General features: G+C 38.5%; 2 protein-coding genes across 2 annotated transcripts in view; one reads left to right on the forward strand and one right to left on the reverse strand.

The window, feature by feature from the left end:
* Positions 1 to 3,409: 3,409 nt before the first annotated feature.
* serpina10a (serpin peptidase inhibitor, clade A (alpha-1 antiproteinase, antitrypsin), member 10a) lies at positions 3,410 to 8,120 on the forward strand. Its single transcript, XM_077219452.1, has 5 exons — positions 3,410 to 3,597; positions 4,934 to 5,504; positions 6,118 to 6,391; positions 6,604 to 6,751; positions 7,319 to 8,120. The coding sequence occupies exons 2-5, from the start codon at positions 4,940 to 4,942 to the stop codon at positions 7,505 to 7,507; spliced, it is 1,176 nt and encodes a 391-aa protein (XP_077075567.1). The 5' UTR covers positions 3,410 to 3,597; positions 4,934 to 4,939; the 3' UTR covers positions 7,508 to 8,120.
* Positions 8,111 to 20,286, reverse strand: part of ppp4r4 (protein phosphatase 4, regulatory subunit 4) — a 48,961-nt gene continuing 36,785 nt past the window's right edge. The window contains exons 4-25 of the mRNA XM_077219441.1: positions 20,072 to 20,219; positions 19,257 to 19,330; positions 19,033 to 19,139; positions 18,758 to 18,865; positions 18,206 to 18,327; positions 17,569 to 17,691; positions 17,323 to 17,486; positions 14,482 to 14,601; positions 14,290 to 14,367; positions 13,046 to 13,129; positions 12,046 to 12,228; positions 11,854 to 11,959; positions 11,619 to 11,766; positions 11,337 to 11,478; positions 10,953 to 10,991; positions 10,763 to 10,834; positions 10,183 to 10,246; positions 10,004 to 10,084; positions 9,219 to 9,309; positions 9,002 to 9,063; positions 8,769 to 8,925; positions 8,111 to 8,623 (exon numbers count right to left, since the gene is read on the reverse strand). Of these exons, the coding sequence (XP_077075556.1) occupies positions 8,578 to 8,623; positions 8,769 to 8,925; positions 9,002 to 9,063; positions 9,219 to 9,309; positions 10,004 to 10,084; positions 10,183 to 10,246; positions 10,763 to 10,834; positions 10,953 to 10,991; positions 11,337 to 11,478; positions 11,619 to 11,766; positions 11,854 to 11,959; positions 12,046 to 12,228; positions 13,046 to 13,129; positions 14,290 to 14,367; positions 14,482 to 14,601; positions 17,323 to 17,486; positions 17,569 to 17,691; positions 18,206 to 18,327; positions 18,758 to 18,865; positions 19,033 to 19,139; positions 19,257 to 19,330; positions 20,072 to 20,219 (2,319 nt within the window). The 3' untranslated portion in view covers positions 8,111 to 8,577. The remainder of the gene's footprint in view (positions 8,624 to 8,768; positions 8,926 to 9,001; positions 9,064 to 9,218; positions 9,310 to 10,003; positions 10,085 to 10,182; positions 10,247 to 10,762; positions 10,835 to 10,952; positions 10,992 to 11,336; positions 11,479 to 11,618; positions 11,767 to 11,853; positions 11,960 to 12,045; positions 12,229 to 13,045; positions 13,130 to 14,289; positions 14,368 to 14,481; positions 14,602 to 17,322; positions 17,487 to 17,568; positions 17,692 to 18,205; positions 18,328 to 18,757; positions 18,866 to 19,032; positions 19,140 to 19,256; positions 19,331 to 20,071; positions 20,220 to 20,286) is intronic.

Here is a 20,286-nt window from a genome sequence, read left to right on the forward strand (position 1 = left end):
GCTCGGTCTCATGGCCTCAGCATCGGCCGTACTCCAGCTAGGATTGTTGCATATGCGCCCTCTCCAACGCTGGCTCAAGAGCCACGTCCCTACTCACGCGTGGCGTTCGGGCCACCTTTTAATCAGAGCGAACCACGGCTGTATAAAAGCCCTGACGCACTGGAAAGCCGCCGACTGGTACCAGTCAGGCGTGAGTCTGGGTGTGAACACAAGGAGAAAGATGATAACGACAGATGCCTCCAAAATAGGTTGGGGGGCCCTTTACGAGGGCAGGCCTGTCTCCGGCTTTTGGTCAAACCCGGAGAAGCGCCTACACATAAACAGTCTGGAAATGAAAGCGGTCGCTTTGGCTCTCAGAGCCCTGCTCCCACAGCTGAGAAACGAACACGTCTTGGTCCGAACGGACAACATGACGGTAGTATCGTACATAAATCGCCAGGGTGGACTCAGGTCGAGCTCCATGCATTCAATGGCCAGGAGACTCATTTTATGGTCCCAGCACAACTTGCGCTCGCTGAGAGCAGCGCATGTGCCAGGTGCCCTGAGCCAGGGGGCGGACATGCTATCCAGAGACAAAATTCTCCCAGGAGAATGGGCTCTCAACCCGCTGACGATTCACTGGTTATGGAAAACCTTTGGCAAAGCGGAGATCGACCTCTTCGCCTCCAAGGAGAACGCGCACTGCCCTCTTTTCTTCACGAAAAGCATGGATGCGCTCGCCCAGAGCTGGCCGAGCCGTCCCTTATATGCCTTTCCCCCGATCGCGATGCTACCGCAGGTCATCAGTCGGGTCAGAGAGGAGAAAGACGCAGTGCTGCTGATAGCCCCACTCTGGAAGAACCAAACATGGTTTCCAGATCTGATGCAAATGCAATCTGCACCACGGCCGATTCCACTGAGGCCAGACCTCCTCAGTCAGGCCAACGGGATGATATTTCATCCCCGCCCCGATCTGTGGGCCCTTCATGCATGGCCCCTCAACGGGTTCCCAGGAACCTCACGAGCGGAGCACTAAAAACCATCGCTGAGGCGCGGGCGCCCTCCACGAGACGCTTATATGCCCAGAAATGGAAAGTGTTCAGTGTCTGGTGTAATGCCAAGGGCCTGAACCCTGAAACATGCGAGATTACGAACGTACTCGCTTTTCTACAAGGGCTTCTGGAGGCGGGCCGCGCCCCCTCCACGCTCAAAGTATATGTGGCGGCCATCACAGCATCACACGACCCTGTAATGGAACGTCCATTGGGAAGAAACGACCTAATTATTCGTTTCCTAAGGGGCGCTAGGAGGATGAACCCTTCACGCCCCCCCTCAGTGCCGATCTGGGACCTAGCTACTGTCCTAGACGCTCTTAAAGGGCCTCCGTTCGAACCACTCCGAACCGTGCACCTTAAACAGCTCTCGCTCAAGACTGCGCTCTTGCTGGCACTCGCCTCGGTCAAGAGAGTGGGCGACCTGCACGCGCTTTCGACAAGCGCTGCCTGCCTAGAATTCGGACCTAACGACTGCAGGGTCGTCCTTAGACCGAAACATGGGTATATTCCTAAAGTGCTCACCACTCCCTTCAGAGCACAGGTTATCTCCCTAACTGCGCTATCTTCCCCAGCAGACGAACACGACGCTAATCTACTCTGCCCCGTTAGGGCTCTCAGAGTGTATTTGGAGCGTTCTGCCCTATTCAGACAGACAGAACAACTGTTTGTATGCTTTGGCGGCCGTACGAAAGGTTCCGCCGTTTCAAAGCAGAGAATCTCTCACTGGATAGTTGAAGCTATAGCGCTGGCTTATGAAGCTGAGGGACTTCAATGCCCCTGGGGAGTCAAAGCACACTCCACCAGGAGTGTGGCTTCTTCCTGGGCATGGTCGAGCGGGATACCGATCGAGGATATTTGTGCGGCGGCAGGCTGGGCCTCACCGTCCACATTTATCAGGTTCTACAACCTACAGGTCCCGACACTGCATTCCAATGTACTATCAGCATGATGCTAGTTGAACTACGAGTTCGTATCTAGACTATGTATGTGCTTGTGTCACACTGAGCGCCTTCTAGCCGCTCTGTATTCTTTCCCACATATAAAGCTCGCCTCTGCCGGCTAGTTGGATGATAACTTTGCTTTTTTAGCTCAGGCACCTGCCTCTGGCTATCATAAGGCGAAGTTCAGCACGCACGGCGTTTTGCATGGTGTTCCCATAGCGTAAGCTACTTACGCAATAGGAGAGACCTCTCGAAAGGGAACGACTCGGTTACTAACGTAACCTCGGTTCCCTGAGAGGAGGGAACGAGTATTGCGTAAGCTGCCGTGCTTGTGCTTGGTTAGTTCGCTTCAGTCGTTTTAACCTAAAGAACTCTCATGACGGGGCGCCCAATATATAGCTCTTGGGCACGCCCATCTTGGCGGGCTCTGACGCGCGCGGGCGCGAAGCGCGCTCATTGGTCGCGCATTCAGAGTCGCCCCGTCATTGGTTCGAGCAAGTTGCCGCAGCACAGCCAATGACCCAGCTGCCTTCGTTCATTGCTGTCAGCTGTGCAGCTGCAATGCGTTTTACATAAAGACTTCAATATTCTCGAGAAAAGGAGTTTTCCCATAGCGTAAGCTACTTACGCAATACTCGTTCCCTCCTCTCAGGGAACCGAGGTTACGTTAGTAACCGAGTCGTTTCTGACTGCGACACTCTATTGTCACGTGTTACTTTTTATGTTCTTTTTCTCAGCGCTGGTAACGTAAACAGGATGACCAATCACAGTCATTTGTGAACACACGACAATTTCATTTTAATTTTTTTTTTTTGCAAAGAGTGCAGGGGTATATTTCCATATGTTGCTCAGATATAAATCTCTGAAATTAATATATTTAGTTTTTCGTATAATGCCTCAAGTAAGACACACACACACAAAACAACAACAACAACAACAACAACAACAACAACAACAACAACAACAACAACAACAACAACAACAAAAAACTCCACACAATGCAGATAACACAAAAGACAATGTAGCCAAGGAGCTTTAAGTTTCCTTTTCCCATTTGGCTATTTTATAGCTTTTTACACATATCCTGTAAGTCATACGTAAATGGTGAAACTGATTAGTTAAAAAAAAAGTGATTATATTATGCAAGTGACATATTTTAGTTTTTTCGTGAACAGCATAACGATTTTATAAAGAAGAGCATTCAAATTGGATCGTCGTAATCACTTTATTCTGGAATACATTCGTTAACATAGGTTGGTATATAACATAGGTATATACATATTATTATTCATATTATTATTGTTACCAATCGATTGTCAAAAAATTACATAAAGCAAAAATAAAGAATGCAAAATAATAATATTTTTTGTTTATCATGTATCATGTTTTAGCAACTCATGTGCGATGAATGTGAGACATGCGTAAACTACGTACATCATCAAGAATGCGCAACGGGCGGATGTTGCGTAATCTCCGTACGCTCTGTTTGTTATTGATGGCGACATCATGTGAACGGTTAGTTTAGACGATTTATCTACTGTGTTTGCAGTGAATGATTTTAAAACAGACCTGTCTGTAGTTATTAACAAGGATATTAGGCACTGACGTCGAATCAAACATTTGTAAGTATTTGGCCTCCACCACATTTTGGCATATTTTTACTTATATAATTGCATCTTTGTAGAATCGAATGCACGCGAATTCGAACACTGTATTGTTCGATTGTTCAATTATGTAACATTTATATTATGTTCAGTAACAGTGTTGCTGTATGTTAGCACAGTATGTAAGCGAAAGAAACCTTAAATATGCGTGGTCAACATCGCCTTGTAATCATCTCGACTGTTCACGAACTTTAATGCACATTTCCACATCCTGTATATCACAATTTAAACGATGCTGTTTTGTTTAGCTGTTTTATTTTTTCTTATTTGGCTGTGATGAGAATGTAATGCGAAAGAGTAAATTGACAGATTGCAGATTGTAGATTATGACAGATTACTCTACTAATATCTTTAGATATAGTTCTGCATGTTTATCAGCCTTTAAAAGTGAGCTAACGTTACATCTGCCATTTGGTTCCGCAAATCACAAAAACATCTTAGTAGCCTACTTGAGATTTTTTACAACGAAAAGGCCATGCCATTGAGACATAAAGTAACCTATCAATAGCAAATTGTTGTTAGTTTACAAGTTGTGACTTATCAGATGTTCAAAGTTCATGCCTATCAGTAAGTTACCTTAACGAAATAATGATAGTCAGCTGGGTGTTTTGCAGTGCGGGCTCTCATATATTACTTTTTTTTTTAATTAATCATACATAATTGTGTCTTAGCCCCATATAGCATCACATTTCTAAGCCCTTTAAATGATCAACATGATCAAAACTTAGCGGGAAAAAACGGTTACACAATTGCATTGCACTATTTTGCCCCCTAAAATTAAACCAGCAGAGCTTTGATCATAAAACTAAGCATTTACATATCTTACTAAGACATATTATTGGTTGATATCGTGACAATAGATTTATATGCATTTTATGTTAGTATTACTCTATATTGTTGTAAATATCTCATTGATTTACAAGCTATCAGAATTGTATCTAACGTTTTGGCCATATAAATAACATCTGCACCAAATTGCATATTTTTTGCTGTCTGGGCCTCTGAATAATTATTTTTCTTTCCTCCTCAGGTGTTTCCATATTCCCTATTCTCACTCTATCATACTGTATGAGCCATAAAAGCCTGATGTATCAAATATGAATCAAAATATGCAAACCTTTTTAGATTTGTTTTTAAATTTTGTCTAAAGGTTCAATAAACTGTTTCATTGAAAAAAAGATTGTTCTGACTATTATTTCATATGTCAGGCTTTACAGTGTTAATTGTATGAGACCTATATAATATAGCTATTTTTTGTTCATTACGATAAAAAAAAATGCCTGTTTTTCACCAGAGCAACATGAAGATGGACATCTTCTCCCTCTTGGTCAGAGCAGCTCTCCTTGCTGTGTCAGTTCTTGGGCAAACCACAGATGTTGAAGAGCTTGCCCGAATGAATGCCGACTTTGCTACCCGGCTTTACAGCAAGATTGCTAGCTCAAGTGATGATAATGTAGCCGTTTCAACCCTCGGGGCTACCTTAGCTTTAGCCACGTTAGCAGCCGGGGCTGGTGGGGCTGCTCGCACTGAGCTGCTACAGGGTATTGGTGTGGCCTCCATGGAGAAAGAAGGAGAGCCGGAAAGAATTCAGACCCTACTCAAGCAACTGAGGGAGACGACTGCTCAAATCCAGGCTACTGGCCTCTTCGTGAAGCAGGACATCAAGGCAGATGAAACTTTTAGAAACCAGGTTAAGCAGTTTTATGATGCAGATGTTCAAAATGTGAATTATGCCAATGGACAGCTGGCCAAAGGGAGTATCGATAATTATGTAAGAACCAAAACAGGGGACAAAGTCAAAGACGTGGTGGAGAATGTAGATCCACAAAGCATGGCGATGTTAATCAGTGCAACTTTTTTCACAGGTAAGTGAAAAACAAATGATTAATTGTAATCATTTTATTCTATCTTAATATTCCAAGTAGATATATTGTATCTTCTGCTAAGAAAAATAGTCCATTATAATTAGGGATGCACAATATATCGGCCACCATATCGAGCGATTTATGTTCATTTTTAATGTTATTGTTATCTGCCCAAAGAAAATTTGGCAGATATAATAAAGCCAATGAATAATGGATTTGTCCTTCAGCTGAAACAGTTCAGTTCCCCATGATGGTTTTGAATTGCTTGAAATATGATTTTAAATCACTTCAAAAAAGGGAAATACAGTTAAGTGCATCATGTAAGGTCTTATATAGGCTGCATAAAATGATAATGAGAACACTAAATTGTGTGCTTGGGACATGGTTTTATTGGTGAGACTTTTGTTTTTATAATCAGGCTAAAAAAATGGATTTAGATTTATTGGCCAATATATCTGTTATCAACTTTCAAATTTAAAGAATTATTGGTTATCGGCCCAAATTTTCATATCATTGCATCGCTAATCACAGCTTGCATTTGACTGCTGAATGTCTATTCAACTATTTCAGAGAGTAGTGCAATAAGCTTTGAAAATGATCCTCTCTTTAACAGGTTATTGGCTGCAACCCTTCAACGTTACCTTCACTCAGGAGGATCGTTTCTTTGTGAACAAGTATAACATTGTGCAAGTGCCCATGATGCTCAATTCAGGAAAATACTACCTGGCCTATGACCCCATATTAAAGGTTGGCATTCTGAAACTGCCATGTGAGGATGGCATTGCCATGCTTGTCCTTCTTCCAGATGAAGATGTGGACTACACCTATGTTGACGAATCCATGACTGGTGAAGTGTTCCGCGAATGGGTTGCAAAGCTGAAAAAGACGTGAGTCATGTAATCTGTCTCTCACATTTTCGCAAATCAATGTTTTTTTTTTTTTTTTTTTAAATGACTCAAATTTCCATCAAACTCATGCTGAGCAGCTAAAGTGAGCAATCATATGACATGCTTGACAGATTTTAGTTACTCTGTAGAAACATACAATTTCAAGACATTTCTTTTGATCTCGAAAAGATAAATTTTATCTCTCTCCTCAGGAAGCTGGAGATTCAGTTGCCCAGATTTTCACTGAAGCAGTCCAACTCACTAAGTATGAGTCTGCCCAGTCTGGGCATTAAAGAGATATTTGGGAGTACTGCAGATCTCTCTGGAATCAGCAACGATGAAAGCCTGAAACTGTCAGAGGTGTGAGATTTTTCTAACAGTACAAGGAGACTGTTAAAAACCATGTCAATTAATTGAACCATGATTTTAAATAGTATTGACATAATGTATGTGTGTGCATATATACTGTACACTCTTGTTCGAAATTCGAGGGTTAGTAAGATTTTTTAAAATGTTTTTGAAAGAAGTCTTTAATGCTGCATCAATTTGATCAAAAATACAGTAAAACAGTAATATTGTGAAATTTTACAATTTAAATGAACTGTTTTCTATTGGAATTTATGTATTTTATTGCTGTGAAGGCAAAGCTCAATTTTCAGATGCTATTACTGCAGTCTCAAAGTCACATGATCCTGCTGAAAGTATAAATTCCTTTTTCAAAAAAAAAATCTCATTGACCACAAACTTTTAAAATGTTATAATATTATAAAAAAAATTATTTGACATGTTTGTATTTGTATAATTTAATACAATTATTTAAATGAATCTTGTTTATTTCTGAAATGTATTGTGCATATCAATTCTATGGGAATGGTAGTAAAAGAAGTGATATACCAGCATGCATTGACCAATGCCGCTTGATTGCAGGTGGTACAGAAGGTCACCATGGAAGTGGATGAGACTGGAGGCTCAGTGTCCGATGCCTCCACCAATCTCTTTACGAGCCCACTTCCTCCCAGGCTCACTTTCAACCGACCCTTCATTTTCATCGTTTACCATGAGGCCACAAAATCCATCCTCTACATAGGACGTGTTGTCGACCCAACTAAGAACTAAATATGTTTAAAGAAACTACCAGTGAATGTGATTTCACCAAATACATGTTCCTGGAACAACATTCCAATCAACCGATCAAATTTCAGGAACAAGTTTACAGTTTGTCAAGTTTAGGCTTACAGCCAGGGTTATATGCTTGTACTGTACATCAGTATTATTCGCCTATAATTTTCCTCCGATTTTAGAGATAAGTTATGGCTAGGGTTAGTTTTAGGGGTCGGCATAGGGTTAGAATTTTTGGAAAGGAATGTTATTCCAGTATCAACAAAATATGTTGATCCAGGAACATGTCTTACATGGCAAAATCACGGTGACCAGAAACTACCAATGGTGTACTTACAGTAAGAAACTAGACTGTATCAAATCCTTACCACTTGTTTTGCTTGAATAACCAACGAATTTTAAATATATTTGTGTAATATAACAGAGTAGTGTTTTTGATGTTTTAAAACCAAAATATCAATATAATAGACACAACACAATGTCTACTAAGAAAATAACAGTAAACGTATAGTGTTTTCCTTAATGGTTGATTTAGGAGATTTACATTGTATTTGTATTAGCCCTTCAACAGGCTGTTCAAACACAACTCATTAAAGCACGTCATATTCAACATGAATTTTATTCATTGGGTACTAAGATGTTGGCGTTAATCAATCAGGTGCTGGGCAGCACCTGGCACAATCTCATTGGTGGGATGGGATGGAGAGTTCCAAAACTCTTCAATCATAAAAATACATAGTGCTTCTTTTTCTCTTAGCCACTTCAAAAATATAAAACAGAGAATTTGCAAAGCATGCTATCATACAAGAAACAAAATAATGAGGCAGTAAATTAAATACATTCAATTACTCCTCAACTCTCGGTTTATCATGTTATGATGTATGGTGTGAATTTTTGTGAGAAATAAGGCATAGATGGATCAATGCAGACCTTAAATGATGCCCCAGCACATCTTAAGCCGTTTCTGGTATAGAAGAGAATGGACACATCAAAATGGAGGGACGCTGCTGCTGCAGAATGAAAAGTCTTATAGAAAGGGGCCTTTAAGTCAGAAGGCAAAGTGGTAATCACTCTCTCCCAGACTGCATTCCAAATGAATTCGACTTCCGCTGTCTGTCAGACAAAAATAGAAAAACAACATCAAAGAGTTAAGCTCACATTGGCTGAATCATTCAAGTTTACATTCATAAAATACCCAACGATGTTATATGATTAATTATGATCTTCAAAAAATAGAGGATGAACACAAAAGACGTACACAGAGAGCTTCCTAGACTGTGTGTCTTTATTCCCATTACTCCGGTGATCCACAGAGCTGCTCGTGTTGCTGCGGATCAGGACGGGCATGGAGGAGGATGATGGGGTGGAGGAGATTGAAGAAGCAACATTAAAGTGGTGCGGTCGAAGATTATCATCTGGAAAACAAACGAGAACAGAAATTTGAAGGCAAGGAGCACACGTCATTTAAAATGTGGAAATACTATTAGTTACCATTTAATGGTAGCATAGGACTCTTTCCTGATCCAGGGCAACTTCCTGAATCCTTCACTTTTCTAAAGAGAAAATTGTGAATATAAATACAATTTGTACAGCAATGAAACTACTGGTGATGGGTCATGGTAAATTCATGATCAAATTTCAAAACCCAGACAGAACTCAGCTGGTGTAACCCACTGCAATAGCAACACAAGATGATTATGCTACGTACAAGGTTTTGTCTGGGTTTGTCATCTTGGTTGTCGTAGGATGGCCGCTGAGTGAACGACTGCGAGCTAGTTTGGCCCTTCGCATCTCCTTACCTGAAAACATTATCAATGTTATCAGTGTTGAGAAAAAAAGCACCTTCCAAATCTGAAACTTTCAGAAAATGTTTACTTTTTTCTGTCATTTGTAATGTTAAATAACATAAAATTATTGCAGTAGTTTCCTGCATGTTCATGTACACTACCGTTCAAAAGTGTTTAACTTTGTTTTTGAAGGAACTCTCTTATGCTCACCAAGGATGCTTTTTTTTTTATCAGAAATACAGTAAAAAAAGTAATACTGTGAAATATTATTACAATTTAAAAATATCTGTCTTGTATTTTAATATTTTAAAATGTAATTTATTCCTTTGATGGTAAAGCTACATTTTCAGTAGCCATTACTCTAGTCTTCAGGGTCACACGATCATTTAGAAATTATTTTAATATGCTGATTTGGTGCTCAAGAAACATTTCTTATCAATGTTTAAAAACAGTTGTACTGTTATACTTTTTTTTTTAGGATTCTTTGATCAATAGAAACTTCAAAAGAACAGCATTTATATGTCATTTTGTGATTTTGTTTGTAATATAAACATCTTTACAGTAACTTTTCAATGCATCATTGCTGAACAGATGTATTAATTTCTTTAAAAAAGTACTAAAAATTTTTTTTACTGATCCCAAACTTTTAAAAACATTGTATATGTTAAAAAATGTGCATTATTGTGCATCAAAGGAGGATGCTAACCGGTAGAAGTGGACGATGTTGCTCCTGATGTAGATGCTGACATTCCTTTACTACCAGACAGGCCTGATTTGCTGTCTCGTTCTGCATCACAAACCAAAAAGTGAGCATTCATACAGTAGATCAGTATGCAGTACAGTAGTATGCTAGAAAAACATCCAATGTTTAAAAGAGTCACTCACGTTTCTTCTCAGACTGTTTATCTCCAGTTAGTTTTGCCTCACTCTGCTGTCTTTCTAGCAGTTCCTATGTTACAAAACCACAAAGTGGCAACATTTAAAAATTTATTTTTGTCTTTATTCTGACCTCAGAAAATAAATACACTTGACTTAGCATATTTAATTGGGCTTTTCAGGCCAGATCAGTCAAAAGTTAAAACTGACAAAACCATACTGAAGAAACCATAACTAGCATCCAAGCAAGCAATAGCAGTCATTTCACCGCCTACGTTAACTATAGACCCGATACAGTCCGGCTATGAGTAACCTACTTGAAACCAAATTCAAGGTTATTTTGGCTAGATGTCATTTTTGCAAGGTGTACAAGGTGTTTGGTTTCATTTGTTTGTTATCTAATGACTAGTCTATTCTTGGGTTATGGTTACGTCTATCAAATTTTCACAAACAGCCCAAATTTTGCCTTGTTTTAGACTAGACGTCTGGGCTGTGTTTGGATGGCTATTGGACATCTTTTTAAACGCAAAATTGCTTGCTGGGATAGCTTGTCTTCATAAAAGGATTTAAAAAAGGGTAAATCTCTCACCATTTCAAGTAAAAGATTCTCCTCCTTCTCCTTTTTTTGATCCAAGAGCTCTCTTTCATGCCTTTTATGATACTATAAATATGAAGAGTTATTTCAACACTGGTGTTCGAAAAAAGAAAAGGTGTTGAGGTGTATAAAAAAATATCCGAACAACTAAATGGAAAGGGTAAAGTCACAGATCTTTTCATACCGGCTCTGTAATGTCCATTTTGTCCAGCTCCAGAACTGTCTAAGAAAACATAATACAGTTTAAAAATTTTAATTACTTCTAATTAATGAAATTATGCTTAATATGTGCAGTATATAATAAGGTGCAGTCACATTTACTGTTATTCAGCACATGTTCGTGGGTGAAATCCTGTAATTTTACTCGGAATCCACACAATCTAAAATTTTTAAAAGATTTTTCGGATTCAAGTTGACCAAATGAATTTGCCACATTGACCAACAGAAAGCTGCTTGGTTTGAAAGTGACTTCCCAGTGAGCTGTGCTGAATATAATGCTACACTATAGTATTAAATTTGCAGAAACTTTGCTAATGTGACCGCCGCACCTTAGTAATGAGAGCCTCACCTTACGCAAAGTTCCCACTACATCTTTATCCTTCTCCCGACACAACAATTTCCGCACACAGAACTCCAGCTGCTGAAGTAGATGTTTGTCTGTTGGTCTGATGGTGGATCTCAGTTTGGGTAACATATGACAGAGTTTATACCTGCCAGAATGTTTATTTTTTTGATACATAAAACAAACAATAAGCAGTAGTACTTTAAAGCACTAAAATAAGCAATTAAAATTCATGGCACAGTAAAAAAGGACGCAATAACAGATGTAAAAAAAATGTGAGCTGTTCACCTGACGTTGGCAACGGGGTCACTGACCAACTCAAGCGCTGGAATAAGGAAATGTTTGCAAAAATACGACTTGGAGAAGAGATCTATTGTAATCTCACACAGGTCCAGATAGCGAAGCCTGTTCCAGTAGCTTCTACCTTGAGCAAGCTCTTAAGTTCAGAAGAAAAAACAGTCCTGACCAACTACAATTGCTGAATCTCATTCACAAAAATAAGCATATCTTCCTTTTTTTTTACCTTGCTTTATTTTGCTGATTATCTCTTGCCGCTGTTCCTGTTTGCGGTTATAGCGCAAGAACACACATAATGTCCTGACAGCTTCTCGCTGGACTGGCAGAACATTCTAGAACAGCGTAAACAGAAGGACAGATGAAACACAATTACAATAGACAGGATGTACAGGGAGGAGTGTGCGTGTAAGAAGTTTACAGTTGTAGTGATGATGTTGAACATTCTCTGAAAGAAGCGGAAGTAGATCTGGTCTCCGGAGATGACACGGGGCAGACAGGAGTAGCACTGCAGGAGTTTCTCATGACCCCGCCAGTGCAGCGAGGATGCAGCTTTCTGTTCCGCCGCCACCAAAGCAGGCACCAAGTCCGGTATGGTCACCTGCTGTAAGGGCAAGAGTGAAACATACACTACAGTTCAAAAGTTTGGGGTCTGTAAGATCTTTTTTATCACAGTTATAAAGTATCACAGTTTCCACAAAAACATTAGACAGCACAACTATTTTAACATTGATAACAGTAAGAACTGTTTCTTGGGCACCAAATCAGCATATTAGAATGATTTCTGAAGGACATGTGACACTGAAGACTGGAGTAATAATGCTGAAATTTCAGCTTTGCAATCACAGAAATCTGTTACATTGTAAAATATATTAAAGTAGAAAACAGCTATTTTCCACTGTAATAATACTTCACAATATTCCTGTTTTTACTACATTTTTATATGCATTCAAATGCATGTTTCATGAGTAATGATTCATATTCAGACACGCCATAGCAGCCAACGCTCCATGTAATTATTACACAAAAAAAAGTGAGGGAAAGCAAGAGAAAGAGAGATAGAATGAATAAGAGCAAAAAGAAAGAGCAAAAAGACCTCCACAAATCCCTGAATAATTTTAGTTTAAGCAATGGCAGAGTGGCAGAATGAGTGCCACTGAATTGTGTGTGTGGTAATGGTGATTTGGCGTGTTTGATGTTTAGATTTATTTTTGGCATTTTTGTCCTGACAGGAAGTGAAGAGGGAGATGGGATCGGGAAAGGACCACGAGCCAGGACTGGAACTCGGGTCGTCCAAAGCGCAACTGTGCTACATGTCAGCTCCCAACATAACTTATTCTTTTTTCATAAAATAGTAACAGATCACACAAAAGATAATCCTGCCTAAAAGCATCAAAAAGTAAAGCACACTTAGCTGGTACCTTGCTCTCAGGTCCTGCTCCCTCCCCTCTAGAAGTGGCCAACTCTAAAGTCTCCTGAAGATTGTTCAACAGAGCATCCAGTACCTGCGGATTTAAAAGCATTGAGCTAATGCTGCAAAAACAGACAAAATCAACAAATCCTTCTTATCATCATATGTTTAAGAAAAACATTTCTAGCAACTCCAGGAAGCAATTCTAAAATTAGAGATAAGCTGGTGTGAGATCACTGACTATAATAGATAGTCTATAATGTTCAGTTTCCATCATCATTAATAATGAAAATCACTACTGTATGTCTGATGGCTCAGGGAGCTTGGCACTATAGTGGATGCTAATGCAGTGTGTGACTAATACCACTCAGAGGATCATGACAGAATAAACAATACCACACTCCTAGCCTCAGCTAGGGAGGTGCAAATGCAATGCATTCATTCATCCTACACAGTTGCATGCAACCTCCGCAAAGGCTTACACACTTGAGCATGCGCCCCCAAACACACACACACACACACACACACACACACACACACACACACACACACACACACACACACACACACACACACACACACACACACACACACACACACCCACCCACCCACCCACACAGGCATTGCATGTCTGGCGCATATCATGAATTTTTGGTAGTCTTGTGTTAAAAGAGATGTGTACAACTTTCGACGCTTAAATCGTTTTCAAATATCAAATAATTCAAATGAGCAAAATCAAAACATTGCTCTATTTGTTAGAGCAGTCAATGGTGTGACCAATTGCATAAAGGGGAAGTGTTTGGGAAACCTGTAATTATTTTTGAAATTCCATTTAGTAATGCTAGTGGTGCAGAAATCTTCACCTTTAAGGTCTACAAGTAGTTCATTTTTGTTAATACATTATAAAGATGAAACCAAATAATCTGCTTCACACACTCCAAAAGGGTATATCTTTTCTAATTGATGGGCATCCAAATAAAAAGGTTACATAAGCACAGTTGGCCTTACGAGAAAGAGGTTTTTAATGGTCAGATGGCTATTTGTTCATGTGAACTCAACAGTCAGTGGAGAAACACTCTGAATAAGAAAAAGGTCCTGAGAAAGATTGAATCTTTCTGTGAAGAAAGTTGTTTGTCTTGCACAACACGATGTGCCTAAGAAATGACTGTGCTGACTGAAGCGGTCACAGACACCTGAAAGCTTTTTTTAATAAACAAACACACACATACACACAAAACTTTTTTCAGGACTCACCTCTAATGAATCATCCTGCAGCAAAGTGATTAGCTCTTTGTGTACGTAATGCACATTTGGGCCCAGCAATTTGACCACCTAATGCAGAGGAATTAGAGAATATGGTACTGTGCATTCTGAACAGAGGCATTGCTACTTGTCAAAATGTAAGGCTCATTGTGTACCATGACAAAAATGAGAGAAAATTTGTACCTCATGGAAACCACCAGCTGCCGTCCTTCGTACTGAAATCTCAGGATCATGACAGAGACTTGAGAAGGTACGATATAATTCAGACAGGAAGTGGTTTGGATCTGCAAATAACACTAAGGCCTGCAAATAAATAGAGAAGAAATCTACAGAGAAGAGTCCAGTCACACAACAATATGCTCATGAATTGTTCAAGAAAGTAACCTTAAAATCATATACTAATGTTCAAATTTTTGAGGTCATTATGATTTTTTTGAAAGAAACTAAAACTTTTATTCAGCAAAGAAGCAATAAATTGATACAGACTTTTACATTGTTACAGAAAATATTTAAAACATTTAAAATATATGCTGTCATTTTAAACTTTTAACTTTTAAACTAAAAATATTAAGGAGAACAACTGTTTTCAAAATTGATAATAATCAACATTAGAATTATTAGAATGTGACATTCAAGACTGGAGTAATGATGCTGAAAATGCATCTACACCAAATTACATTTTAAAATATATTCAAATAGAAAACATTTTCTTAAATTGTAATAATATTTCACAGTACTACTGCATTTTTGATCAAATAAATACAGCCTTGGTGATAAAACATTTTTAAAAAATCGTACCAACCCCAAACTTTGGAACAATAGCGTAGTACATTTTACAAAAATAAAAATGACTGGCAATTCTTTTTCAATATATTGAAAGTGAATCAAAACTGGGGCTGTCAAGCACCAAAACGACAAAATAGAAACACCATAAATGTATTATAAAAAGTCATAAAAATATAATAATCTTGATATTAACGCTTTCAGTAGTAATGCATGATGAATGGTGACCAAAATCGTTCTCTTGAGTTGAAATCAATGAATCAATGATCCAGTTGCAGCCCATTGGAAGGAAACATCATCAGTGAATAACTTATATATAATGTACAAGTCATAAAGACTAGTTTTATGACACTTTTATCAGGCTTTTGTGTAAATGTATATAAAATTTTCATTTTTGGGTGAACTGGTCCTGTAATGATAACCACACTGAAAAAAGAGCAGACTGTATGATTTGTATGACTGTATTAGTTATATATTTCATAGACATAACTTTCAGTCACCTTCATCTCAGACTACAAACTTATTCTGAGTGACTGCTGCTATATATAACCACACTAACAACAAAGGAGCACTTCAGACATTGATGATGGAGCAGTCAAGAGGGCTGATTTCCTCAAATGAGCTATTCCAGAAGTCTTTGCCTCCACTGACAGATGATAAAAATAGATGATTGTGCGTGAAAATATTTGTTGGTCAAAAGGCTTTCAAATTATTCAAATATTCTAAAAACTTTTTAAAAGCCAAGCGACCTTAGAACTTTTAAAAAGCATTCGTTGAAGGTCCCATATTATGCAAAATTCACTTTTGCATGCTGTTTGGACATAAATGTGTGTTGGCAGTGTGTGTACACAACCACCCAATAGGGATAAAAATCTATTCACTCTTTTTTTTATTAATCCCCATAAATCATCAGCAGTGTCTCCCAACGACCTGTTTTCAGAATGCTGTTTTAGTGACGTCACTAAGTACAGGCCCCGCCCACGAGTGTTGACAGACACTGCCGTTCTAACATAGACCAGCCCTGATTCACAGCTGCTGCACTGACGAGAATGTCTCCCAGTGTTGTAGGTGTTGTGTGGCTGGATGTATTAATCCACATAGCTCTCTCTATTTACTCCCGAAATCTGAGGCAGCAGCTGAAGACAAGGTGGAATTATTTTGTTTTTAAAGAAAATGCTCCCTCAACTCTACCGAAATTCGTTTATGTACTTGCACACTTCTTATATCTTTCTGTTTACTCAGCTCTTACGTTGAGTTTCTGAAGTAAAACTGACGCTTCATCTTTTGTGTTATGTACAACAAAACTTTATTAAACTCATCAGTATATTTTTGATCATCATTCGGACCTGGTCCGAAACAGCAGACTTGTAGGCTATTAATAGTGGATACATACAAGCAGATGACAAATACATTTTAACCGTAATTAAACTACTAAACTATACCTGTTCCATCTCTATACAGCACTCGGACTCTGTAGGCATTATTGTCCGACTCCGGGTCAAAATGAACACCGTTACTGAGAGTTTCTGATATTATTATCATCATTCTGTGAGATGAAATTGTCCTGAGCTCTTGAAGCTCCGCCCCCTGTGCCGTGGTCATTTGCATTTAAAGGGCACACACTAAAACAGCGTGTTTTTCTGAGCACCAAAAAATGAAAATTTAAACATGCTGTAAAAAATGATCTGTTGGGTATTTTGAGCTAAAACTTCACATACACACTCTGGGTACATCAGAGACTTATTTTACATCTTGTGAAAAGGGGCATAATATGGGACCTTTAAGACTTACCATAAACTGCAGGGAATCTCCTGGACTGAATATTTGAAGGATTAAATACACACCGACACCGCACATCTTCTTGGTCTTTCTGAGAAAGTGCTCAAATACCAAAACCACTCGTATTCTGAATTAACCTGTTTACATGTTGGATGAAGCCGAGCTACAATTGGATTATCTACAGTAGGTATATTAATCTGACATCACAAAAATCAGATTGGTATGATTTGAGTGCCTACATGATATTTTAAAAAAACAATTTATTGCTTTAGTCTGACTGAAATCTAACTTTTAAAGTGCATACTTTTACTTTTGGTTTTAAAAGCACCACAGAGCAACAGTGTTTACACTCTAGAAATGGCTCTGCAAATATACTTGGGATAGTACAAAGTACTTTAAACACATTTCACCTTTAAAGAGTTCAGGCCGAAACGGTTTTGGATGTAAGGCAGGGAAACTCACAGGAAAGTTGTAGGCACAATTCCTGCGCACTAGGGCGTATTTGTTCTCTAGCTCCAGTGGGTAGGGTTGGCTCTCACAATGCCCATTTTCATGCTGCAGACCAAGGCAGCACAGCTTCTTATAAAACTCCAGAAACCAGAGGTGTTGCTCATCAGTAAAAGACTCTGTTCAAACAAAAGGTACAAAAATCCATGACTGTAATCCTAAAATATATCAGAAAGTCTTAAAAAGAAAACTGACACAGACCTGAGAGCCCGTGACAAAGCTTTCCATACTGGAAGGACAAGGAGGCCAGCACTGCTTCATCTCCTTTGAAGCATTTTTCACAGAATGCCTTCACCAAAGGAAATATGACACAAGTTCTGTCATCTGTGAAAGAGGGTGATAGAAAAGAAGGGAGGGTGAGATGTTGACAGAGAAAGAGTGTGAGACATGTTTCAACACAAAAGAGCCACTTGCCCATATCTTATTCTGATGTCCCAGCATGCAAAACAAAGTGCTTAAGATACGGAAATAAAAAGGAGCTGCGTCTGATGATATGAGCAGGTACACAGCATGTGTTTCAAACAGTACTCTGTGAAACATAAGGGATGTGCAAATGCTTTCACCCAAGTGTGACACCGCTCCGTTTCTCTGTAATTTAACTGTATTTCAGATTGTCTGACTTCCACAGCAGAAAAGCTGATATAAACATTGGTAATATCCTTTAAAAATGAGTTTCATATATTAAAACAAACAATAATTAATTATATATTTATATTTCCACATATGAAAAGTAAATTTTTATTAAAATATCAATTAAAGAATTTACATGAATTGTCATTTTAATAAAATACCTAACATAAGAATCAAACTAATTAAAGAAGGGCTGTAAGTGGCTTACCACTGTCAAACATCTCTAAGAGGTTGATGATGGTGTCGAAAGCTGCAAGTCTCACAGTACTGGCTTCGTCTTGGGCCAGCTCAACCAGTTCGGGGAGCACTTCAACCTTAGTGTGGTCCAGTCTAGGACAGAACAAATCAGTGAAGCTTGCATATTGCATACAATGTTAGACTTCTTCCTAAACTTTATTTTAACAAAAAAAGTGCTTAAGTCTACACATCAGTCTGTCACATTGTGAAAGACTTGCATCCCTATGTTTAAACATGTCAGTGAAAATCTCTCAAATTTGGACCAAGCAGCAAAAACAATAAAGTTGTTAATAAAATCTAAGGAAATTAAGAATTTCTTTAACTTATGTAAAATCATATACACTATACTCGATATTTAAAATATGCATGTATTATACAATATATACTGTGTTTTTCTGCAAAGTGTTCTATCTAATGTCTTTGAATCAAGGTCAGGACTTTTCCATACAAGAGAAAGCCATTCAGACTAAGCAGCATTAGATATTCAAATAACGAAATGTCTCTCTGCTTTATATCTTTTTACCCAATTCCCCTGGTGATGTTCTCCAGCTGGCGACACATGCAGGCGCGCACCTCGTACTCTACATCCTGGCATAGCGACCTGATCAATGGTAAAAGGTCCTTCTTCACTCTGCAGAGAGAAGCCACAGTAGACACGGTAGTCAGCAAACAAGCAACAAAGTGTAAGTGTATCTTTACTTTATGAAGAAAACTATTCTATATTAGGAGTTTCATAAAACAGTTTGTCTCTGTCATCTTATTTGATTGGTCAAGTGGTGTTTCAACTGTAGAACTCACATTGATGACTCGAACTTGCCAACAACTTTTCCTAAAATGCGACAGCTGGCCAGACGTGCCGGGACAGACTGGGAGAGCTGATGTTTCGACAATAGAGGACTCAGAATCTGTGCAAACAACCAACCAAAGCAAACTTAATTTAATTCACACTAACAGCTGATCTCTAAGACATATCCCATAGGTTTAGAAATGATAGGCAGGAGAAATAATGCAGTTGTCATTACCTCTTGCCTGATAGTTTCCTTTGGTAAAGCATCGATTGCTGACAGCAACGTCTCCAACCAAGCATTGCTGACCACTATTAAAAATAAAGATGAAGTATCTATCGGTGTCCATGATATACAGAAATGTGAATATTTTACTCTCGCATACCCTACCATGCAAAGGTTTGGGGTTAGTAAAGAATTTTTTTGGGCTTTTGAAAGCAGTCTTGTATGGTTACCGAGGTTGCATTTGAGCAAAAATACCAAATATTATAACAATTTCAAAATAATGATTTTCTATTTGAATATATTTTAAAATGTCATTTATTCCTGCGATGGCAAAGCTGACACCAGCCATTACTCCAGTCTTCAGTGTCACATGATCAGAAATTATTCTAATATGCTTGTATGTCTAATATGTCTATATCTTATATATCTATATATCTATATATTCTATATGCTTATATATTATATATATATGCTTAAATTATCTAATATGCTTATTAACTCTTATTATTACAATGTTAAATGAACAGATGCGCATTAGCATTTATTTGAATCTGAAATATTTTAACATTATAAATGTCTTTACTATCTTTTTTGGTCAATTTAATGCATTCTTGTTGAATAAAGTGTTAATTTCTTTACAACAAAAATGTCTAAATGACCCCATTTTATGAACAGTAGTATACGTTAAAACATCTTCCAATCAAAAGACTTTCAAGGATTCAAGCAGTCAATTCTAAAAGGAAGTTGAAAAAACCCCACAAAATAATCAAATGTGCAATATATACTTTTCTACATGAGCTTTACAAGCTTTCTTAAATAATGACAACCTGTGTCCCTGTGGTCAAGATTTAGTAGAACTATCTGCAAGATTGAGTGGGTGTGCGTCTGGATGAGGACAATGTCATCTTGGAGGACGGTCAGGAAAGATCCTGCTGCGGCAAGCTGCATATCCACCCCAGCTACATGAAGCACTTCCTGTTGGAGGTAGAAGAGGAGCTCTGTATGACCATTCACAAACAACACATATCAAGAAGTCATAGAA

This window comes from Siphateles boraxobius, unplaced genomic scaffold (assembly GCF_051911475.1).
Source record: "Siphateles boraxobius isolate OS27281-9 unplaced genomic scaffold, OSU_SipBor_1 8, whole genome shotgun sequence".
In the NCBI taxonomy this organism is placed as follows: domain Eukaryota; kingdom Metazoa; phylum Chordata; class Actinopteri; order Cypriniformes; family Leuciscidae; genus Siphateles; species Siphateles boraxobius.

Coding starts and splice junctions, on each gene's coding strand:
- serpina10a (XM_077219452.1), top strand. CDS start 4,940: ATGAAGATGGACATCTTCTCCCTCTTGGTCAGAGCAGCTCTCCTTGCT. Junction 5,505..6,117: donor CAGTGCAACTTTTTTCACAG/GTAAGTGAAAAA, acceptor TCTCTTTAACAG/GTTATTGGCTGCAACCCTTC. Junction 6,392..6,603: donor GTTGCAAAGCTGAAAAAGAC/GTGAGTCATGTA, acceptor CTCTCTCCTCAG/GAAGCTGGAGATTCAGTTGC.